The sequence below is a fragment of the Sciurus vulgaris genome, assembly GCF_902686455.1.
Source record: "Sciurus vulgaris genome assembly, chromosome: 11".
NCBI lineage: Eukaryota > Metazoa > Chordata > Mammalia > Rodentia > Sciuridae > Sciurus > Sciurus vulgaris.
In genome coordinates this window covers 7,624,904-7,644,384 of record NC_136472.1, presented here as the reverse complement: position 1 = coordinate 7,644,384, position 19,481 = coordinate 7,624,904, and the positions used below count along the sequence as shown (strand labels likewise).

Sequence of the window (19,481 nt, the reverse complement as noted above, 5' to 3'; positions counted from 1 at the left end):
AATGTAAATCATAGCATCTCCTTTATACACTGCTACTAGGAATGTTAAGTAGTATAGCCACTTGAGAAAACATTCTGGTGGTTCCTCAAAAGGAACCTAGAATTCCACTTCTGGGTTATACCCAAGGCACATGAAAATACAAAGTCTAGCATGCCTCTGTCCATAGTAGCACTGTTCACAGTAGCTAAAAAGTGGAAACAACTCAAGTCCATCAACTGGTGAGTAGATAGATAAAATGGTGTCTCTTCTTAGGGTCGAATATTGTTTGGCAATAAAAAGAATGAGATAGATCCATGCTTCAACAAATATGAACCTTTAAAACATTATGCTAGCTGGGCTGGATGCAGTGGTCCATATCTGTAATCCCAGCAACTTGAGAGGCTGTCAGGAAGAAGGCAGGTTCAAAGCCAGCCTCAGCAACTTAGCAAGACCCTGTCTCAAAATTTAAAAAAAATAAATAAAAATAAAAAGGCCTGTGGGTGTGGCTCAGAGGTAGAGTACTTGCCTGGCATGCAGGAGGCCCTGCAGTACAAAAAAATGAAACAAGTTAACAAAAACATTATGCTAAGTAAAAGATGCCAGTTACAAATGACCACTGACTGTATGATTCCATTTATATGAAATGTCCAGAACCAGAAAGTGTGTATAAAATATATGAAAAGCCCCTCAATCAGAAAGTAGGTAAACCAGCTGCACAGGGCAAGAGAAGAGAGGTGGGCAGCTGGGGCAACTGGGGATGCCTTTGTGGCATGGTGAGAACATTCTCATTCAGTGCTGATGGTTACATGACTCCAAACATGCTAAAAGCCATTGCATTATGTACTTTAAGTGGGTGAATTTTATGGTATTTGAATTATATCCCAATAAAAAATGTAATTTGAAAAACTATGCCATCTCATGAAAATATTTTGGTTTTGGAAAATATATTTTTCATTAAAATGTATGTTTGTAAATACACAATCCATTATGTTATTATGAACTGATACATATTTTTAAATATCTGCTTTAACTCATAGTATGGTAAATATTGATATCTAAACAAAGCTGTTTGGGATCCTTAATAATTTTTAAGCATGTAAAAAATTCCAGAGACCAAAAAATGTGAAAATCATTGTAGTGAAGGGAAAGAGATAATAAGCAAAGTAAGTGAGAAGATGATACATAGTCATTCCTTGAAATCTAATCTCTTCTTGACGGTACGTTAGAAAGCAGGAGCCTGTATTTCATTTTTAAATGGGAAAAATATCCATGCATTTTCAGACATCCAAAAACCTCAGCCAGCTTCCTCAGATATCACCGCACCACTCTTAAATATCTCTATGACGGCCCACCAAGAATTTTTTATTTTAATCAAGAAGAACTTAAAATACCAGTAATTTAATTTTAAATACATTAATACTCTTTTTAGCAGGGTACCAGGGGCACCCTGGTTGAACTCAGGGGCACTCGATCACTAACTGAGCCACATTCCCAGCTCTATTTTGTATTTTATTTAGAGATAGGGTCATACTGAGTTGCTTAGCACCTTGCTTTTGCTGAAGTTTGCTTTGAACTTGTGATGGTCCTGCCTCAGCCTCCTGAGCTGCTGGGATTACAGGCATGCGCCACTGTACCCAGCTAATAGGTATTTTTATGCTGTAACGGTGTTGTAGTACTAAATACAAATGGCTTTGTTCTGTACTGTAAAAGATTTTATAAATGATATGTAAAGATACCAAAGATAATTTTGAAATTGGACCCAAATTGGTAGTGCCCCAGATACCTTAAAGAAGCAAATACTGGGCTGGGTTGTGACTCAGTGGTAGAGCACTTGCCTGGCATGTGTGAGGCACTGGTTTCAATCCTCAGCACCACATAAAAATAAATTTTAAAAAAATGGTATTGCGTCTATCTACAACTAAAAATTTTTTTTAAGTCGGGGGGAGGGGAAGGAGGGAGAGAGAGGAGAAAGAAAACAAATGCTGGAGCCTATGAAAGCTAAATCTTGCCAGGTGCCAGGCACATGCCTATAATCCCAATGGCTCAGGAGGCTGAGGCAGGAAGATTGCAAGTTCAAGACCAACCTCAGCAACTTGTGAGGCCCTATGCGTTAGTGAGACCCTAACTCAAAATAAAATACAAAAAAAGGCTGGGGATGAGGCTCAGTAAAGCACCCTGGCTTTAATCCCTAGTACCAAAACAAAAGGAAAGTTAAATCTTTGGGAAATAGTGGAAAGATGAGAATAATCATAGTGCTTGAAAGGGGCCAGACTGCTGTGACCTACCTCCCCATGCACTGCTGCTCCCTGGCGCCTGCACTTGCCAGTCCCTTGTGGCAAGGTGATTATCCCAAATGTTCAGATAGTGCATTTGGAATAGAAATGTTTGCAGATGTGTATGGCACATGTTTGGATGGTAAAGTCCAAATAACAAGGGCTGTTGCTATTGGAAGGTGAGATGTCCTGTGTGAAAAAATGTAGGCTAAGGGGTGAGGAGTGCTGGGTGGATGAAGTTATTTAGCAAGTTGCATGTGGTGGTCTGGGGAGTGCGAATGGAGAAGATGCGCAGACTTGGAGGGAGTGAGCTTTGCATATCCTTTCCAGGGGCCCGGAAAGCCAGTGGAAAGCCCTGCACAGGCATGGCTTGGATGTGCCAGGCTTGATTCAAATATGTACAGCTAAAACTGGTGAGATGTTGGGAGTGAGATGTTGTAGTCTTTAGGAGTTGTTTTTCTTGGTTTCAGGGGTCAAAAAGAATACTTCGCTCCAATGAGATCATCCTGCCAGCTAGTGGCCTGATAGAGACCGAGCTCCAGTTAACCTTCTCCCTTCAGGTAAGAATCTTCTAGATTTTCAGTCTAACATGCCATAGCCAGTCTATTCCCCAAACAGTGCTTGAACCTGGTCACTGTCTTCCCCAAGAGCAACCAGAGCCCATCTTGGGCAGGAAAGAACAAAAGTCACGTACCTACTTAGAGGTTTATGGCAGAGTCCAGAGAAGTACTCAGTCTGCCACAAGGGGGTGCTCAGACCAGATAGGCTGCTGAGATGTGCGCTGCAGCTCAGTCTTCTTTTCCCTCCCCTTAGATACCGCAATAGCCATTTACTGTGCCCTGCTACCTACCCACCACTCTCCTTAGTAACCCACAGCACACAGCCCAGCAGTCTCCTGTTACCCTCCCCTTGGTGATTCCCATCCTCCTCCTCCTCATCCCCTCAGCACATCTCTCACCGTAATCCCAGTAGCGCACTTTAAAACACGTGGAGGAAACCTGACCAGGAGCAAGAGAAGAGGCAGTTCTGAACCTGTGTGGAGCCCAGAATTGTTGGGGAGCCAAGCACCAGACAGAGCTAGCCCCTCCATCACTTCTCTGTCCCCTGACCACCCCCTGCACAGACAGGAGAAACAGAAGCACACAAGGGATGTGTCCTTTAGCAGGGCCCCAACCCCGCAAGAGCTGGTGGCTTGGCAACTGTCTGGACTCTTGTTTGTGCTCCTAGTACCCTCATTTCCTTAAGCGAGATGCCAACAAACTGCAGATCATGTTGCAAAGGAGGAAGCGGTACAAGAACCGGACCATCTTGGGCTATAAGACCTTAGCTGTGGGACTCATCAACATGGCAGAGGTGAGCAGAGAGCAATCTCAAACTTCTGACCTGTCGGTCAGAGAGCCAGGAGATGTGCAGGGCCCAGCTGTCCATGCCCAACATGTGATTTCCCCAGCCTGCTAGCAGGTGTTCAGTTTTACTGTGTAAGTTAATTATTTTGTTTAAAATTCAGGGCATACCTCTTTTTTTAAAAAATTTTTTTCTTAGTTGTAGATGGACACAGTAACTTTTATTTATTTTTATTTATCTATTTATTTATTTATTTATTTTAGTTGTCGATGGACTTTTATTTTTTTTTATTCATATGCAATGCTGAGAATTGAACCCAGTGCCTCCTACACGCTAGGCAAGCGCTCTGCCACTGAGCCACAACCCCAGCCCCTTATTTATTTTTATGTGGTGCTGAGGATCAAACCCACATGTGCTAGGCAAGTGCTGTACCACTGAGCTACAACCCCAAACCCTGGGTATACCTCCTTTTATCAATTACTTTCTTCTTCATAAAAAACTTTTTCTTTAACTGTTTTGTTGTTGTGGTTGTGGTTGTTTGAGATGGGGGTCTCACCTTGTTGCCCAAGCTGGCCCCAAACTCCTGGGCTCAAGTGATTCTCCTACCTCAGACTCCAAAGTAGCTGGGACTATAGGCTTGTACCACTTTATCCAGCTATAACTTTAAAAATAAATTAATTTCATTATGGAAAAGTTGAAAGAAAAATATGAAGAATTTTTGTGTTCTAAATTCACCAGCTTCTTTTGTTAGCATATTACCACCATTACCTCATTATCCTCTGTGTCCCTTATGTGTATCACTTTCTTTTCCAAACCATTTGAGAGTAAGTTGCAGGCAAGGCACCCCATTGCACATTAGTAGTAGTGTACTACGTTAATTTCCTAAGAACAAGATGTTCTCCTACCCAAGCTCCATGCCACCATAATAATCAGAGCTGACACCATCCTGCCCCAGCCCCCAGTCAGGTGGTGCTGAAGTCTCAGTAGCCTCCAGAGGCCCAGGATCTGATTGAGGAGTCCAGGTGGTGTTTTGTTGCCATGTCTCTGTGACCTCCTTCAGTCTGCAGAGTCCCCAGATTTTCCTTGTGTTTCATGATCTTTCTGTGTTTGAGAGTTCAGACTTATTACTTGGTCAGGTTTATCTTGCCATTGTCTCAAAATTAGGTTCGGTTTGTGCATTTTTTGGCAGAATTACCCACCTAAGTAGGGTTGCTGCACAGTGTTCTTTTGTGCCTTGACTGGTGGTAATAACTTTTATCACTGAGCAAAGATGGTATCTGCCAGGATTTTCCACTATAAAATTAATGAGTACTTTGTACTTATTAACAACAAATATTCTATGTAGAGTTATTTTGAGGCTATCTGACTATCTTTTTCACCAACTAGTTTTAGCGTCTATTAATAATGCCTGCCTGAACTGGTTGGTACTTTGATGCTTGCTGAACTGTGACTATCTAGTCCCACCCTTCCTCCTATATTACCAGTTGTGTCTGTCGTAAGATGGAGCATTCCCTTCTCCCCTATTTACTAATTGATTTACTTATTTGTATCAGTTATGCACCCTGGGTTCCTAAAAGGACATTTATTTGATGGGGTTTAATATGCTACTACCTTTTTTATTTTGATGTTCCAGTTGTCTCAGATCTGGCCAGTTGGAGCTCCTGAAAGCTGGCTTCCATGCTCTTTTTGATATGGCCCTTCATTCTTTACATACTTTACTTTCTGGCACAAAATATTCCATGCTCATCTTGTTCTTTCCCTAACCCAACCCTGGAATGAGTTCATTCTCTGAGAAGTCCTGGGTTTTTTGTAGTGGAGAATAGTATTTTAAAACCAAAATGTGGGCTGGGGATATAGCTCAGTTGGTAGAGTGCTTTTCTCACATGCACAAGGCCCTGGGTGCATCCCCAGCACCACAAAAAAAAAAAAAAAAAAAAAAAAAAAAAAAAAAGAAGAAGAAGAAGAAAGAAAGAAAGAAAAGGAAAGGAAAGGAAAAAGGAAAAGGAGCCCAAGATATGCTGGCTTCCCTGAGTAACCTTCATTACTCCCACTGTGCCTCTGCACAGGGAAAGCTGGGAAGTACACGTGTGCGCGCGCGCATTTGCAGACACACCTGTGCCATGTTCCTTCCACCTGACCTCTTACCGTGAGCACAGAGTGGTAGCTTCAGTTTCAGCCTCACCTGTGAACTTTCCCAGCTGTCCCCTTTCACATTTCTAACTCCCTTCTTCAGCAGGAAGAAGCAGGCTCATTTTTCTCAGCACTTTGTTGCTTGTGCAGTTCTCTTAAGTGCCAGAGAATCCTCTCAGTCCTAACAAAGGCTGAGGAGCCTCCAGTCAATTTTTTGTCATTATTGTTATTACCAGGGATTGAACCCAGGGATGCTTAACTAGTAAGCCACATCTCCAACCCTTTTTTCAATATTTTTATTTAGAGACAGGGTCTCACTGAGTTGCTTACAGCCTCACTAAGTTGCTGAGGCTAGCTTTGAATTCATGATACTCCTGCCTCAGCCTCACGAGCTGCTGCTGCAAGTTGTTTTAAAAATTATTTTGTACTTTAATAAATTAAATAAGGAAAAAGTTTGTGTCCTAGTAGAATATATGAGATAGTCCCAACCCATCTTTCTGTCCTTTTCAGGTTTTGTACCAGAGTGAGAGATTGGGAGTCGGTAGATTAAAGCCAACACTCCCATTTCCCCCACTATGTCAAATCCTGCCATTTCCCTATGTTCTTTAGCCCTTATTCCTCATTGCCAGAGTCAAATGACCACCACTGGTAGGATGGGCCCCACCAGCCTTGAGAACTAGTTTCTCTGTGAAGTGCTTAAGCTAACATGCAGTCCTAAGGATTAGCAATCATTTTCAGTCTCAGATCTGGATTAGTATCTCTAAGTACATGACCTTGACCAGTGGTTGGCTTTTGGAGATAGTTTTTTTGGTTTGAGTGTTTTGTTTTGTTTGAGATAGGATCTTACTACATTAAGATCCTAATGTAGTACTACATTAAGATCAAATTCCTGGGCTCAAGAGATCCTCCTTCCTCAGCCTCATGTATCTGGGGCTACAGGCACATGCCAGTGTACCCAGCTTGGCAATAGTTTTAAAGTAAAAGCTTGAAGGCAGCAGGAGTCCACTAGGTGTGGACTTGGAAGTGAGAAGGAGAATGTGCCCTTGTTGCGGGTTTGCATGCTCATTTGTACTAATAAAAACAACAACCCTGTGACCCGCGTGAAGGTGCTTCCATGGCCACTCTGCTTGCAGGTGATGCAGCACCCTCACGAAGGCGCTCTGGTGCTTGGCCTGCACAGCAATGTGAAGGACGCCTCAGTGCCGGTGGCAGAAATAAAGATCTACTCGCTGTCCAGTCAGCCCATTGATCATGAAGGAATCAAGTCCAAGCTGTCTGGTGAGATATATGCAGTGTCTAGGGACCCCACAGGAGATAAGGGTCCCTGTCCCCTGATCTCTGTCCTGGGAAAGCTGAGCAAGGCCTTCCTGAAATGTGTCCAGACAAGAGGAGCTTGGAGATCCCTGGAAATACAGTATGGCCATGGCCATGGCCTCCCCTCAGTTCCTCTGCAGCCCATCTCTGCTGCCTTCTGTCCATACAAGTCTCTTAGGTGGATGTTCCAGGACAAGGCTGCCTCACTCAAGTTGTCTGTTCCAGATCGTTCTCCTGATATTGACAACTATTCTGAGGAGGAGGAGGAAAGCTTCTCATCAGAGCAGGAAGGCAGTGATGATCCCTTGCATGGACAGGTAGCTTCCCACAGCCTTTTCTGTGGAGTGTCTGGAAAGCTTCTGGAATTTCATGGCCTCATTCCATCCCCTGTCCACTTAGGACCTGTTCTACGAAGATGAAGATCTACGCAAAGTAAAGAAGACCCGAAGGAAACTGACCTCAACCTCAGCCATCACGAGGGTGAGCCGCCCAGGTCCTGGGCATGCTGCAGCTGAGGCTTTCCTCTGGGGTGGGAGGGGAGTGGTACATTTAGATCTAATGGGGCTTTGAAAATCTGTCAGCTCGTGGTTATTCCATCAAGATTCCCATGCAGCCCTAAGTCCCTACCCCGCTGCCCACAAAGAGTCGGCTTGGTAGGAAGCCACCGTGGCAGTCAGAGCAATGCAGGCTCCAGGTTGCAGTACGGAAGAAAGGCAGAGTGCACTTGTCAAGAGTTGGGAACAGATGCAGTGCTTCCTCAAGGAGCAGAATGCCTCAGACCCCTCACTTCCCCTCTCCAGGAAGGTGCTACAGAGAGAAGGCTAGCTTTCTCTAGGATTGCGGCTGGTTGTCCTTTACTGAACTTGCCCAGAAATAATAAGCAACTGCCTGCAAACTCCAGAGCTGTGTTCACTAAGGTTTGATTACATTATAGTTCCTGCTTCATGGATCTATAACTCTAGACAACAAATTCCTTTGGATTATGTCTCCTGCAGAAGGTTTCTGCAAGAGTCCCTCATTTTTGAGAAATTCAAGTTCTAGACTGAGAAGCTAAGACCTGAACTTTCCAGGGACCTCTGACTGAACCCAAAGGCCCTATGCCAGCATGCAGGAGTCAGGAATGCCAGGGGATTTTAGGAGAAAAATTCCCAGTTTCATTTTCCCCAAAGGCATCCTGGTTCTCTTTGAGTGCAGAGCCAGCATAGGGACTGACACCCTGAGAGTGAGGGTCCCTTCCCCTTTGGGGTGAAGCATAGACCAGCCCTTCCAGAGGTGTGTCCAAGCCTGGCAGCCCACCATAAAACAAAGCTATCACCTCTGCAGGCAGTCTCAGTAGTCCCAAGGGCCTGTGTTTCCACATAAACCCTCAAGACAGTGACCTTGATTTCCCTTCCACATCAATGACGGGGGAACGTGAAAATTGCTCCCTTATCCCTATGTAGCTAAGCACCCTGGCACCCAGAGCCCCAACCCCGCCCCTCCCTCCATAGCCCTCTGAGAAGGTAGAGTGGCTGAAGGGTCCCTCCTTGCCGTGGCTCCTTGGTCTGGACTTTACTCTTTCCTGCTCTGTAGCCACAAGGAGGTCCACACGGAGGCCCCTGGGATTTCTAAGTCACCTCTTCTTATGTTCCCTGCCATAGCGTCCCACAGTATACAACCAGAGATCAGTTTCCCTGTTGACATCCTCCCTCAAAGATGGTTCTGGATGTGGTAGACACTCTCCAGTTGTGTTTCTGGAGTCTGGACAATTGCCCTTGGCTTCTGTCTCTACCAAGAGCATGTTCTAGATGTTAATCTGTGTGCTGTGCTGACTGTCTTAAGCTTCTCTGTCACTGTGAACTCAAGTTTTTTCCCTGCTGCACAGGCCCTTTGAACCCTCTTTGAAGGCCTGTCAGTCTTATTTGCAAGTCAGTTGTATCCATCCCCAGTTTGAGTCTGTCATTCAGGCAAGAAACACTTACCGCCACAAGCTAAGTCTGGAACCCCAGCAGGAAGCAGAGATCAGGGAGGCTGGTCAGTGCTGTCAGGGAGCTTAAGTGTCTGCTCACACAGACTCCTCTCTGCATGTAGCTACAACACAGCAGGATGGCAGTGTGAGGCAGAGCTTTACATAAGGGGAAGGCAGCCACATCTTACAGTGTCTCCAATGAGATGCCAAGAGATGGCACATGCACCATCACCAAGTAGATTTGGGGACTGCTTGTGTTCAAGGCAGAAGACCCGGGTGCACAGAGGCAGTGTGGGACTGTGCAGTTTTCTCCAGGCATTAGCAGCAAGCTGCCACTGGGCTGGGGACGAGGTGTCAAAAGGGTGAGTGAGGTTAGAGACAGGCAGGACCGGCCTAGGATACTGACAGACCTGACTCCTAAGCCTTGTTCCAGAGGAGAGTGGGCCAGCCAAGATGGGGTAATGCCTCTGGAAGGAATAAGACCGGACACTGGCCAGGTGGGAGGAAGGATGCTGCAGTGGCCCCAGGGAAATGCTATGGTGAAATGCTTGGATGGAGGCAGTAGTGTCACAGGTGGAGACCAGACGGCCGGAGTGGGCCCGTGTGGGCTTGAGGGGGAACTCCAGGTTTGGACTCAGTGACTGGGCAGGTTGAGATGTCACTAGCGGGGATGGCACAGGCAGGAAGAGGACAAGCGTTGTTCTAGAGTGTTGAGTGTGTGACAAGACTGTCACCAGAGCAAGAGATGGGCTGGCACTGCACACTTGGGAGTTGTCTGGGTGCAGCAGAGAACCTGGGGACAGATGGAACCTGCTCTCCCAGCTATGCACAGGACGCTGGGAACTGTGCTGTGATTGGCTGTGTTTGGGTCTGTCTTCCCAGGAGGATTCAGTGCCAAGGCCAGGAACCCTCTCCTGTCCTCTCATTGTTCCCTGCAAGGATGGGCTCTTGTCTGTTGCCTGGGATTGACCCACCAGTAGGTGTCATTTGAAAACTACTGTGCAATTTGTCTCCACAGCAACCTAACATCAAACAGAAGTTTGTGGCCCTCCTGAAGAGGTTCAAAGTTTCTGATGAGGTACGGCCCCTTGCCCCTCGTGTGATGGTGAGTGGAATGCCCGGAGTTCCTGCCTTGTTCCTGTAGCACTGGGAGTCCGTCCCCTTGCTTGCCTAGTAAAGTACTCTAAGGAACAGGGAAGCTAAGCGAGAGCTTTCCACTCCTGAAAAGAGAAGGAAAAGCTTCACACCATCTGTGCAGCTTCACGGTGTCTGAAGACGGTAGCACAGTGGTGCCCAGCCACTTGTTAATACCAGGCCCCTGGCCTGGGATGTCAGTGACAAATCCAGCTGCTGCTGTTTAATTTTCTCTCATCCCCCAAGGGGAGCCTCAGTGAGCAACAACCTGTGAGGCGAGAATGTCCTCAGTGGTCAGCTCTTGAGCCACCAGGAATTGACTGCTGATAGAAAAGCCAATCTCTTCTGGGTTGTTCTGGGATGTCCTAGGGCTCTGCACAGGCTTCTATGGACTGAAAAAGGAATAATAATGAAAGTTGTTGGAGAGTGGGTCTTTGTCCTTCCGTGGCCACAGAGGAAGGCAAAACTAGTCCATGCAAACCTGGCTTCTGGGTTTTCTTGGCCCATTTCTTGGGAAAGTCATATTAGCACTCAATTTTCCTCCTGGTGCAGGGTTCTAGTATAGATGACAGGGAGACCTGAGAGGGCCAGGTAGCCTTACCACATCCCTGCTCTCAGGGTTGGACATCAGGAATATTCTACCAAGTGTGATTCTGACATGTCCCTTTAGAGAGCGCATCAGGGAGGCTAGTCGACATGTGGCCCAGAAGAAAGGAATTGCTACCATAATTGTTAAAAGGAAAAACCCCAAACTCAAAGATCCTTTTTCCACACACAGGTGGGCTTTGGACTGGAGCATGTGTCCCGGGAGCAGATTCGGGAGGTGGAGGAGGACTTGGATGAGCTGTATGACAGCCTGGAAATGTACAACCCCAGTGACAGCGGCCCCGAGATGGAGGAGACAGAGAGCATCCTCAGCACCCCAAAGCCAAAGCTCAAGTGAGGCCAGAGCTCCTGCACAGCTGCTTCCTGACACCTTTCCTCCTGTAGCCATAGTGCCCCTACCTGCCTCACTATTACCATCCAGGGGATCTTGGCTTTTCATCCTTTCTGAACCTCCAGCTCCCAGGCAGAGATCACTTTTTGTCTCTAATTAACAAAATTCCTAATTGGGTTCTCAGGAAGTCCCTCCACCCAGGTGCCATTCCCTGCCCCCACGGTATCCTTCCTCACTGGGTGGGCTTCCTAAAGCCCAGGCTGTTGATCTGCCTTGAGCACTGGCTCTTCTTGGCTCTCGTGAGCTCTGTTCTGAGCCACGATGGCCACTGACCCCACCTGTGCTTCTTTGCTGCAGGCCCTTCTTTGAGGGGATGTCGCAGTCCAGCTCACAGACGGAGATCGGCAGTCTCAACAGCAAGGGCAGCCTCGGAAAAGACACCACCAGCCCTGTGAGCAGACCAATGGCAATGAGGGGTGGGGAGAGGGCTCTGGGCCCTCTACTTCTCTGAGCATGGCTCCTTTGAGACCTCAGGAAAATGGCCTTAGTTTTCCTCATGCTAGCCTTGGCTGGGAGCATAGCACTCTGAGAGTGTTGCTGTGTCTCATCAGGTGTTTTTTTAATCTGTTCCTGCTGTGACGTGGCACCTTCCCTTCTATCTCCAAACCTTTCCCTCCATGTCCTTTATGCAATGTCTGAGAGTTTGTGGCATTTGGCCAAGGGGAAGTGATTGTACCTTCCAGGCTGGGAAAAGAACCAGTCTTGAGGGGTGGAGGGTCACATGGTCTGTCTAGGACACAGTACCTAGACCCTGCTGGGTAGAGAACTTAGGGGGGCAGAGCCCTAAAGGTTGTAGAACGTAGTGAGCAAGAGAAAAGGGCTGTCCTGCTGTGGCTTCCAGCACCCAGCTGCAGGACCCAGCAGGATCCTAGGGTGATGCTGCCCTCTCAGGCCTAGAGAAGCTATTCTACCCTTGGTTCACACCTAAAGGCAGGTGACACTGTTGTTGCAGAGCAGAGCTCTGGGTGCTATACCAGAGCTGTGTCTTTTCTGCAGATAAGAGGAGCCAGATCCTGTAAGTCCTCCAGTTCTTGCTGCTTTAGCAGCAGATGAGGGGTGTGGTCACCTGTCCACAGAGGGAATACACAGCTCACCCTGCAAGTAGTAGGCATTGACCATGAGGAGATGATCTGAAGCTGCCAGGTGCACCGTCTCCCGAAAGCATGCTGCTTCGTCCTACATGCACAACCACCAGTGTCTCCTGGGGCTTCCGTGGCTGCTGTTCTGCCTGCTGCCACCAGGTGGCGCGGTATTCTGACTTATCCCTCTTCCCAGGCACAACCTGGCCCACCAAGAATGGCCTGGCAGGATTTTAGAAGATAAGAGGAGGGGTCCACACCAATGCTCTTGCTACCAACAAGCTTCAGGCCTGCCTGGCCACCAGTGTCCCCAGTGCCTCCCCAACTTTGGTCCATGGTGATCTGGGCCTGAGGGGTCCTCACTTACTGTACTGCTTGCATGTAATATGTGGATCAGAGCTCCTTTTCCTCATAGGGAGCTGCTGAATGGCCTTTCTGAATTATCACTGTTCTTGAGGACAGACCCTTGGCCACAAGAGCCAGATTCCATCTTAAACAGAAGGTGTAGCTCTTCTGGGAAGAAGCATGGGGCCTGCTGAGGAGGGCTGCTACACAGTGCTCTGCAATGTGGGACCAGCGCTCACCCAGCCCATGCCAGGGGGACTGAGCACAGCACTGACATTTCAGTGGTGGTGCTAGTGCTCCCTGTCACTCGGTCATTAAGAGGAATTAATTTATAACAACAGAAGCGTTCCTGGATTGATAGAATTTTACTGTAGGTTCTGCTTTAGTCTCAGTTACATTGTTTACAACATTTTGAGAAAAAAATTATTGGATAGTCTGAGCCCAGATGTCTTATTTGTAGGATAGAGTTGTAGGCAGAAGAGCCCATTGGTTCAGAAGGCAATGGAGTATCAGTCTACAATGTGACGGCCTATATAGGCAAAGATGCGTTTGTGCAGGGTGGAATTTCTAGGTGTGAATCATGACTCCACTGACTGTAATCTTGGTCAAATTCCCAAGCCTCTGTTTTCTCATCTACAAAGTGCGTGTCAAGAAACATGCCTCGCGAGGCCACGTGGAGATGCAATGAGATTATGCAGGTCAGACCTCTAGCCAGGGCTGCTGATTGGTCGCTTTGCTGCATGGGGACCTGCAGCAAGTGTAAGCTGCTGTTGCTTTTATTATCATAATTCCTTAGAGCCATTTCAGTTTTGAACTCCTAAATTTGATGGAATTTAGATGTCTTTTACATAAGTCCTTCAAACTCTGGTTCCTTGGCTAGACCTCAGCCTTGCTTTGCTGCTCCCCGGCTGAGAGTTCTATTTTGAAGAGCCCCATATGTCTTGATGTGGGTGTGAAACTGTGGGATCCTCTGGTAGGGAGGCAGTTTGGGAACAGCAGAACAAGCCTGTGCTCTTATGTGGAGAACTTCCGGGTGGATTAGAAGAAACATGCAGTTGCACATGTGTAGGGACTGTCTGGGTAGCTGCTGCCTCACGTTGGTGGCTTCTCATCCCTACTGCTGAGCGTTGTCACTGTTTTGGTTTTGCTTGTTTATCTTTTGGGGGTTGTTTTGTTTTGTTTTGTTTTGTTTTGTTTTGTTTTTTGAGGCACAGGGATCAAACCCAGAGTCTCGTACATACTAATCAAGTGCTCCGTCACTGAGCTGTGTCCTCAGCCCCATTTATTCATTTTTTAAAATTCTCTTTTGTTTTGTTTGTTTCCCAACTTCTCAGAGGATTTTTGTTTATCACTAGAACCAGAAGGAATTTCTACTGATACAAATTATTACAGTTGTTGAGTTTTCTGAAGGCTCAGCACACAGTAGCAACATAATTTGGTTCTCTATGCTGATAACAGTAGACCCTGACAGTGCTTCAGGAAGCTGACCCAAGACACACTGCCTGCTGCTGGGAGCTGCTGTTCCCTAGCACTGTCAGTAACGGTGTTAGAGACTAGTGTTTCATACTCCCACCTGCAACACACACACTTCCTTAATAGCTACCATTGCCTATGGGCACATGCTGTAGTCTGCAGGGACCTTGCCCACTCCAGTGCCTGTTAGGCAGACACAGCTGGAGTACTTCTGGGCTTCCTGAGTCCTGGGTTAAAAAAAAAAAAGAAAAAGAAAAAACCCTAGGATTTATCTTTATCGGAGCAGGGACAGAAGCTTGGAGAAGCTAATGGGGATTCTTGCCCTGTGATCCCCCTCACTCAAGTGCAAACTTTTCCTTTATAATAAATCTCTCACTCTGCTAACCTTAAAAAAAAAAAAAAAAAAAAAAAAAAGCAAAAAGCTAATGGGGGTTACATCTCAATAAAAGCTGCCACCTTGCCGTGGAAACATAGCAGGGTAACAACAAGGCTACTTTAAAAGCCCCAGTGGAACTGCGTTCCCTCCCTAGTTCATGCTGATCCTGATGTGAATGGGAACTGTCATCAGCAGGCTGTTATGGGATTCTAGACTTTATTACGATGGCTAGTCATGTTGATAATATACAAATAAACTAGCTGTACAACCTGGGGCAGCCTGTTCCGCATGACTGTGAGCTGTTACCCAAGACACACCCTCTCCAGCCCTGAGGTCATGGGGTCTGGCTAGCGAGCATGGGATTCACCTTGTAGATGGTTTTGAGCAGCAGCTCTCCACTAAGTGACTTTGCCTGCTAGGGGACATTTGGCAGTGCCTGGAGACATTCTGGATTGTCATCAGTGGGGGGCTGCTACTGACATCTGTGAACGGATGCCAAGAATGCTGCTAATCATCCTGTGGTGCACTGGACAGCTGACCCCACCAAGACTGTTGGCAGAGCTGAGGTGGAGAACCCAAATTTACAGAGTGACACAGGAAGCCTGCTCCTGTGGTCTTCGTTCATTAGTTTACCCAGTGACCTCCTGAATGTATTGGCCTGATGTTCCTGGTTTTATGTCATTTACTCAGAGAAAGGACTTTGAGTAATTGAGAGGAAGCAGGATAGCCTTTATATTTTTCTTCCTCCTTTGGTTCCTTAGAAACAAAAGAAATTCACTGAGGCCAGTACCTTCCCAACATCCATGACCCATAGCATATGCTGCTCATGTCTGCGGCACTGCTGTCCACATAGCCAGAAGTGATATTACCTAATACAAAATATTTGGTTACTTATTCATATCTGCAAAATAAACCTTCAGTACTTATGAGAAATGCTGATAAGAGTTGGGGATGAATGGAGAATTAATTCACACCTACGTGGCTTCACACTGGGCATCTTTTTGCTTAATATACTCTGTTAGAGAGTTTTCTGGGTATTTCCAACAATCAAAAAGCATTGGGCAACCAGGTGTGGTGGTGCATACCTTTAATCCCAGTGACTTGGGAGGCTGAAGCAGGAGGATCACAAGTTCAAAGCCAGCCTAAGCAGTTCAGCGAGCTCCTGTCTCTAAATAAAATACAAAAAAGGGCTGGGAATGTGGCTCAGTGGTTAAGTGCCCCTGGGTTCAATCCCCAGTCCCCCCAAAAAAAGAGCATTGAGCACCAGGTACAGTGGTCACTACTATAATCCCAGCTACTCAGGAGACTGAGGCTAGAGGATCTCAAGTTCAAGGCCAGCCTCAGCAACTTAGCTAGATCCTGTCTCAAAATTTAAAAAATAAATAAATAAAAATGGCTGGAAGAGCACCCTGTTTTCAGTTTCAAAATCAACAGACCCAACCCATAAGGTTCTCCCTTCTCTGTTAAGCAGAGGAAGCCCCCATATGTCCCTTTTATACAAAAGTGTCCTCTGAATCCAGGGTCAGAGACTATATGAATCCAATTGCAAAGCCATCTAACTTTGAGCCTCTCTTCACTAGTGACATCTTGTGGGAGTCAGGATTTCTGAGTCCCACATCTCTCTGTGTCATTGACTTAATGATTAAAAAAATAACTGACCCCTCTGAAACTTCATTTTCACGTAAATATACCCCTCATAAGATAAGAGCCCTAAAGATGTTCTGAGGTTGAATATTAACTAAAAGTGTTTTAAGCCTCTAGGGACCTAGTAAAACAAGTTAGAGTGATAGTTATTAGGACCAGGGATAACTAATTATTGTCATTTTTTGCAGATGGAATTGGCTACTCTAGAAAAAGTCAAATCTACTTGGATTAAAAACCAAGATGACAGCTTGACCGAAACAGACACTTTGGTACGTCTGCTTCTCCTTCCCTTTTCAGCTCTTTGGAATAGCCTTTGCACCTCTGGAAGTAACGGCAGAAAGACCCTTTTCCTCCTGAAGTCTCATGCATGGGATGGAGCCGACCCTAAGATCAGCTCATTTCCCACATTAACAAACCAGAAATGTCCCCGTTCTGCCCTTTAATCAGAGCTGATCTAAGGATTGAACAGGTTGGATAATTTCTGTCATTTACTTCCAAAAGATGATGACCAGTATCTTCCCTTGAAAGCCTGTCGCTTTCCCTAGGGTGTTGCTCTTTCAGTGGCCAGGCCACCCACAGCGTTAAATCTCCAAGTGGCTATTGATCACTCCTACTCTAGGAGTCGTGGGGCTGCTGAGGGTCAAGCCAAAGCCCTAGTGAGATGAAGTGGAGTCGACTGGGGTGACCCCTAAGTGAGCCTTGAATTGCACCTGCATTCACCGAGTACCTGCTAGTGCTAAGCACAGAGGACACAAAGATCCTGAACATGGCCTCTGCCACCAAGTCCCCCTTTTCAGGGGTTGCCACCTGTGCACACCTGGGGCAAAGCTCTGTGGAGGACCCTGGAGGTGCAATGGGCTGCACTCTGAGAAGTCATCTGAGCTGGCCTTGCAGGACACCCTGTGTGCAGTTCATCTAATGGGACAGGAGGCTGAACGCTGGGTGGGAAGGAGAATGCCATCTGATGTGCCATGTCTGAATCTCAAAGCGAGACCTTCTGGTGGTTGAATGGAGTCCACAGAAGTTATTTTAGACTTATGTTTAGTCTTGTAAATAACACCACATTGAGCCTCTCATGCATGAAGGAACATTAGATTTGATTTAAGATTTATAATGCACTGTACTAACCTGTACTTGCTAGTTCACCAGCTTCCACCCTTACCCACTGTGGTCCATACCGCATGTGACTACTGCAAGTGATCATTTCAAATGAAATTCTAGTCATGTTACTTCCTGATTTAAACTCTCCAATGATTGATAATATCTCAGACTAAATCTTAGCATTGAGAGAAAAAAAACAAATGTCAACAGAAGCATGCAATAGGATTTCATTTATGTGGAATTCATAAACAGGCAAAACTAACCAACTAACCTATGATGGCAGAAGTCAGGGTACTTGTGAGGGAATGGGAAGGGGCATGTGGGACCCTTCAGGTGTGCTGGAATATTCTGTCTTGGTCTAGTTAATGACTCCTGGGGCTATATTTGCATAAAAATCAAATTTTATGATAGGGATGTAGCTCAGTGGCAGAGCACTTGCCTAGCATGTGCCTGACTCCAGGACCTGATCCTCAGCAAGGCCAGGGCATCAGGGAATTTGTCATCCCAGGGCCTTATGGGAGACTGACTTAATGCCCGGAGGGCCACGGGAGCAGCGCAGAGCTGTTTGTGCCGTTAGCAGTGTCCTAGGGGAACTGCCTTGAGCTTTAGAGTGAGTGAGCAGACAGGATGGTTCAGAGAGGGAGGTGAGGCTCCTGAAGATTGTTGAAATGACCCAGGAAAGACAGAGGCCTGGACTCAGGGTGGGAGGAGGCGGCTGGGTGGAGAAGGAAGTGGGGACTGCCAGGCAGGTACAGGATGACTCTGACCAGCATGAGGAGACCACAGACCTCACAGAGTCCATAAACCTCAGGTCCTGCCCCGACGAGGTGCGAGGTGCCGCCTCCTCATCTGGGAGCAGGGCTCCTCCACTTCCCTGAGGAAGGCTCATCGTCAGGCACCCCTCCATGTGCCAGACACCCTCATGGGCATGGAGGGCAGAGCTGTATGGGAGCAGATAAAGCCCAGCACGGTGGAAGGAGCAGTTACACTGAGTAGTCGCAGTTTCTTCCTTGGTGAAGGAAGAGTTTTAGAGCCATGTTTCCAGGAAGAGAGTGGTTGAATGGCTCTGGTAGTGGTAATGGGCCCTGGCAGGCTCTGCGGAGCTCCTGGACCGTCATTGACAACAAAGGGTAACCTTCGTTTCCCTTCCTCCATGGCAGGAAATCACTGACCAGGACATGTTTGGAGATACTGGCACAAGTCTGGTTGTGCCAGAGAAAGTCAAAACTCCCATGAAGTCCAGCAAAACAGATCTGCAAGGTTCTGCCTCCCCCAGGTACACCAGATTGGAGGGAAGCAGAGGACCCAGACCTGTGACCATGCTTGGCACAGACTCAGAGACCTATGGAGGGTGAGGGCTGGCGTAACTTGGGGGTTGGAGGAGCTGCTTAACTCCTCCCCTCCCACCCCTTCCCCTCAGCAAAGTGGAAGGGACACATACCCCCCGGCAGAAGAGGAGCACACCCTTGAAGGAGCGGCAGCTCTCCAAGCCCCTGAGCGAGAGGACCAACAGCTCTGACAGTGAGCGCTCACCTGACCTGGGCCACAGCACACAGGTATTGCAGGTCCCCCGTCAGACCAGGCCCTCCAAGGTCACCTGGATTCTCATCTCCTCCTTGGACAGCTAGATGGAAAGGAAAGAAAACTTGAAATGCCAGGAGTGGAAAATCTTGATGAAAGACCTAAGTGAGAGGAAGCCACCATGTTTCCATCCACTGCTAGGAGGGAACCAGGCTTTGTGCTGACATGTGGGAAGCAGTCATCTGTTGCAAGGGTTGTGCAAGCTATTCCTAGGCCACTCCCAAGCCTGAGAAGAAGTGGGAAAAAAACAGACCTCAGGGCATGTGTCCTCTCACTGAAGCAGTGGTGTCAGAGCTGGGAACTGGCATACCGCACAGTCTCGCTGTTGGAGTTAGGCAGTCAGCCTGTTTATTTCCCTGATAAATATGAAAAGTCTGTGTCAGTAGGGCCTCCTGAGTTTGACACTATTACATAGCAGCAAATGATCCTGGGACCAAAAAAGCCCAGTCCGTGGGGTGAGGTCTCGTCCTTCTGGGTTCATCACCACCTCTGAAATGCCTTTGTTCCCAGGACAGTGGGTCCCTTGCAGAGCCTGCTGCCACTGCCATTATTTCTCTCCCCACTGCCCTCCTTGCCATTCGCCCAAGTACCCCTCTCCACACTCATTCCTCTGCTCCTGGTGCTGAAACTGCCACTGCTTCTGCCACCCTTTCATGAGAAGCTAGTGTGTCCCCAGCCTGCAGGCCTCCCCTATGACTCCGTGCCTGGTATGTTGCAAGTGTGCCCTCCAAGAACTCTGCTTGTCTTTCCTCCTCCTCCTCCT

At 47.2% G+C, this 19,481-nt stretch overlaps 1 protein-coding gene across 2 annotated transcripts in view; it reads left to right on the top strand.

Moving 5' to 3' along the window:
- PACS1 (phosphofurin acidic cluster sorting protein 1) overlaps positions 1–19,481 on the top strand; it is a 191,755-nt gene that overhangs the window by 161,763 nt on the left and 10,511 nt on the right. For both annotated transcript variants that reach the window (XM_079103307.1, XM_079103306.1), the window contains exons 3-13: positions 2,723–2,812; positions 3,480–3,605; positions 6,860–7,004; positions 7,266–7,357; positions 7,440–7,520; positions 10,007–10,066; positions 10,901–11,061; positions 11,417–11,510; positions 16,225–16,305; positions 18,298–18,413; positions 18,558–18,693. In XM_079103307.1, coding sequence (XP_078959433.1) covers positions 2,723–2,812; positions 3,480–3,605; positions 6,860–7,004; positions 7,266–7,357; positions 7,440–7,520; positions 10,007–10,066; positions 10,901–11,061; positions 11,417–11,510; positions 16,225–16,305; positions 18,298–18,413; positions 18,558–18,693 — 1,182 coding nt within the window. The remainder of the gene's footprint in view (positions 1–2,722; positions 2,813–3,479; positions 3,606–6,859; positions 7,005–7,265; positions 7,358–7,439; positions 7,521–10,006; positions 10,067–10,900; positions 11,062–11,416; positions 11,511–16,224; positions 16,306–18,297; positions 18,414–18,557; positions 18,694–19,481) is intronic.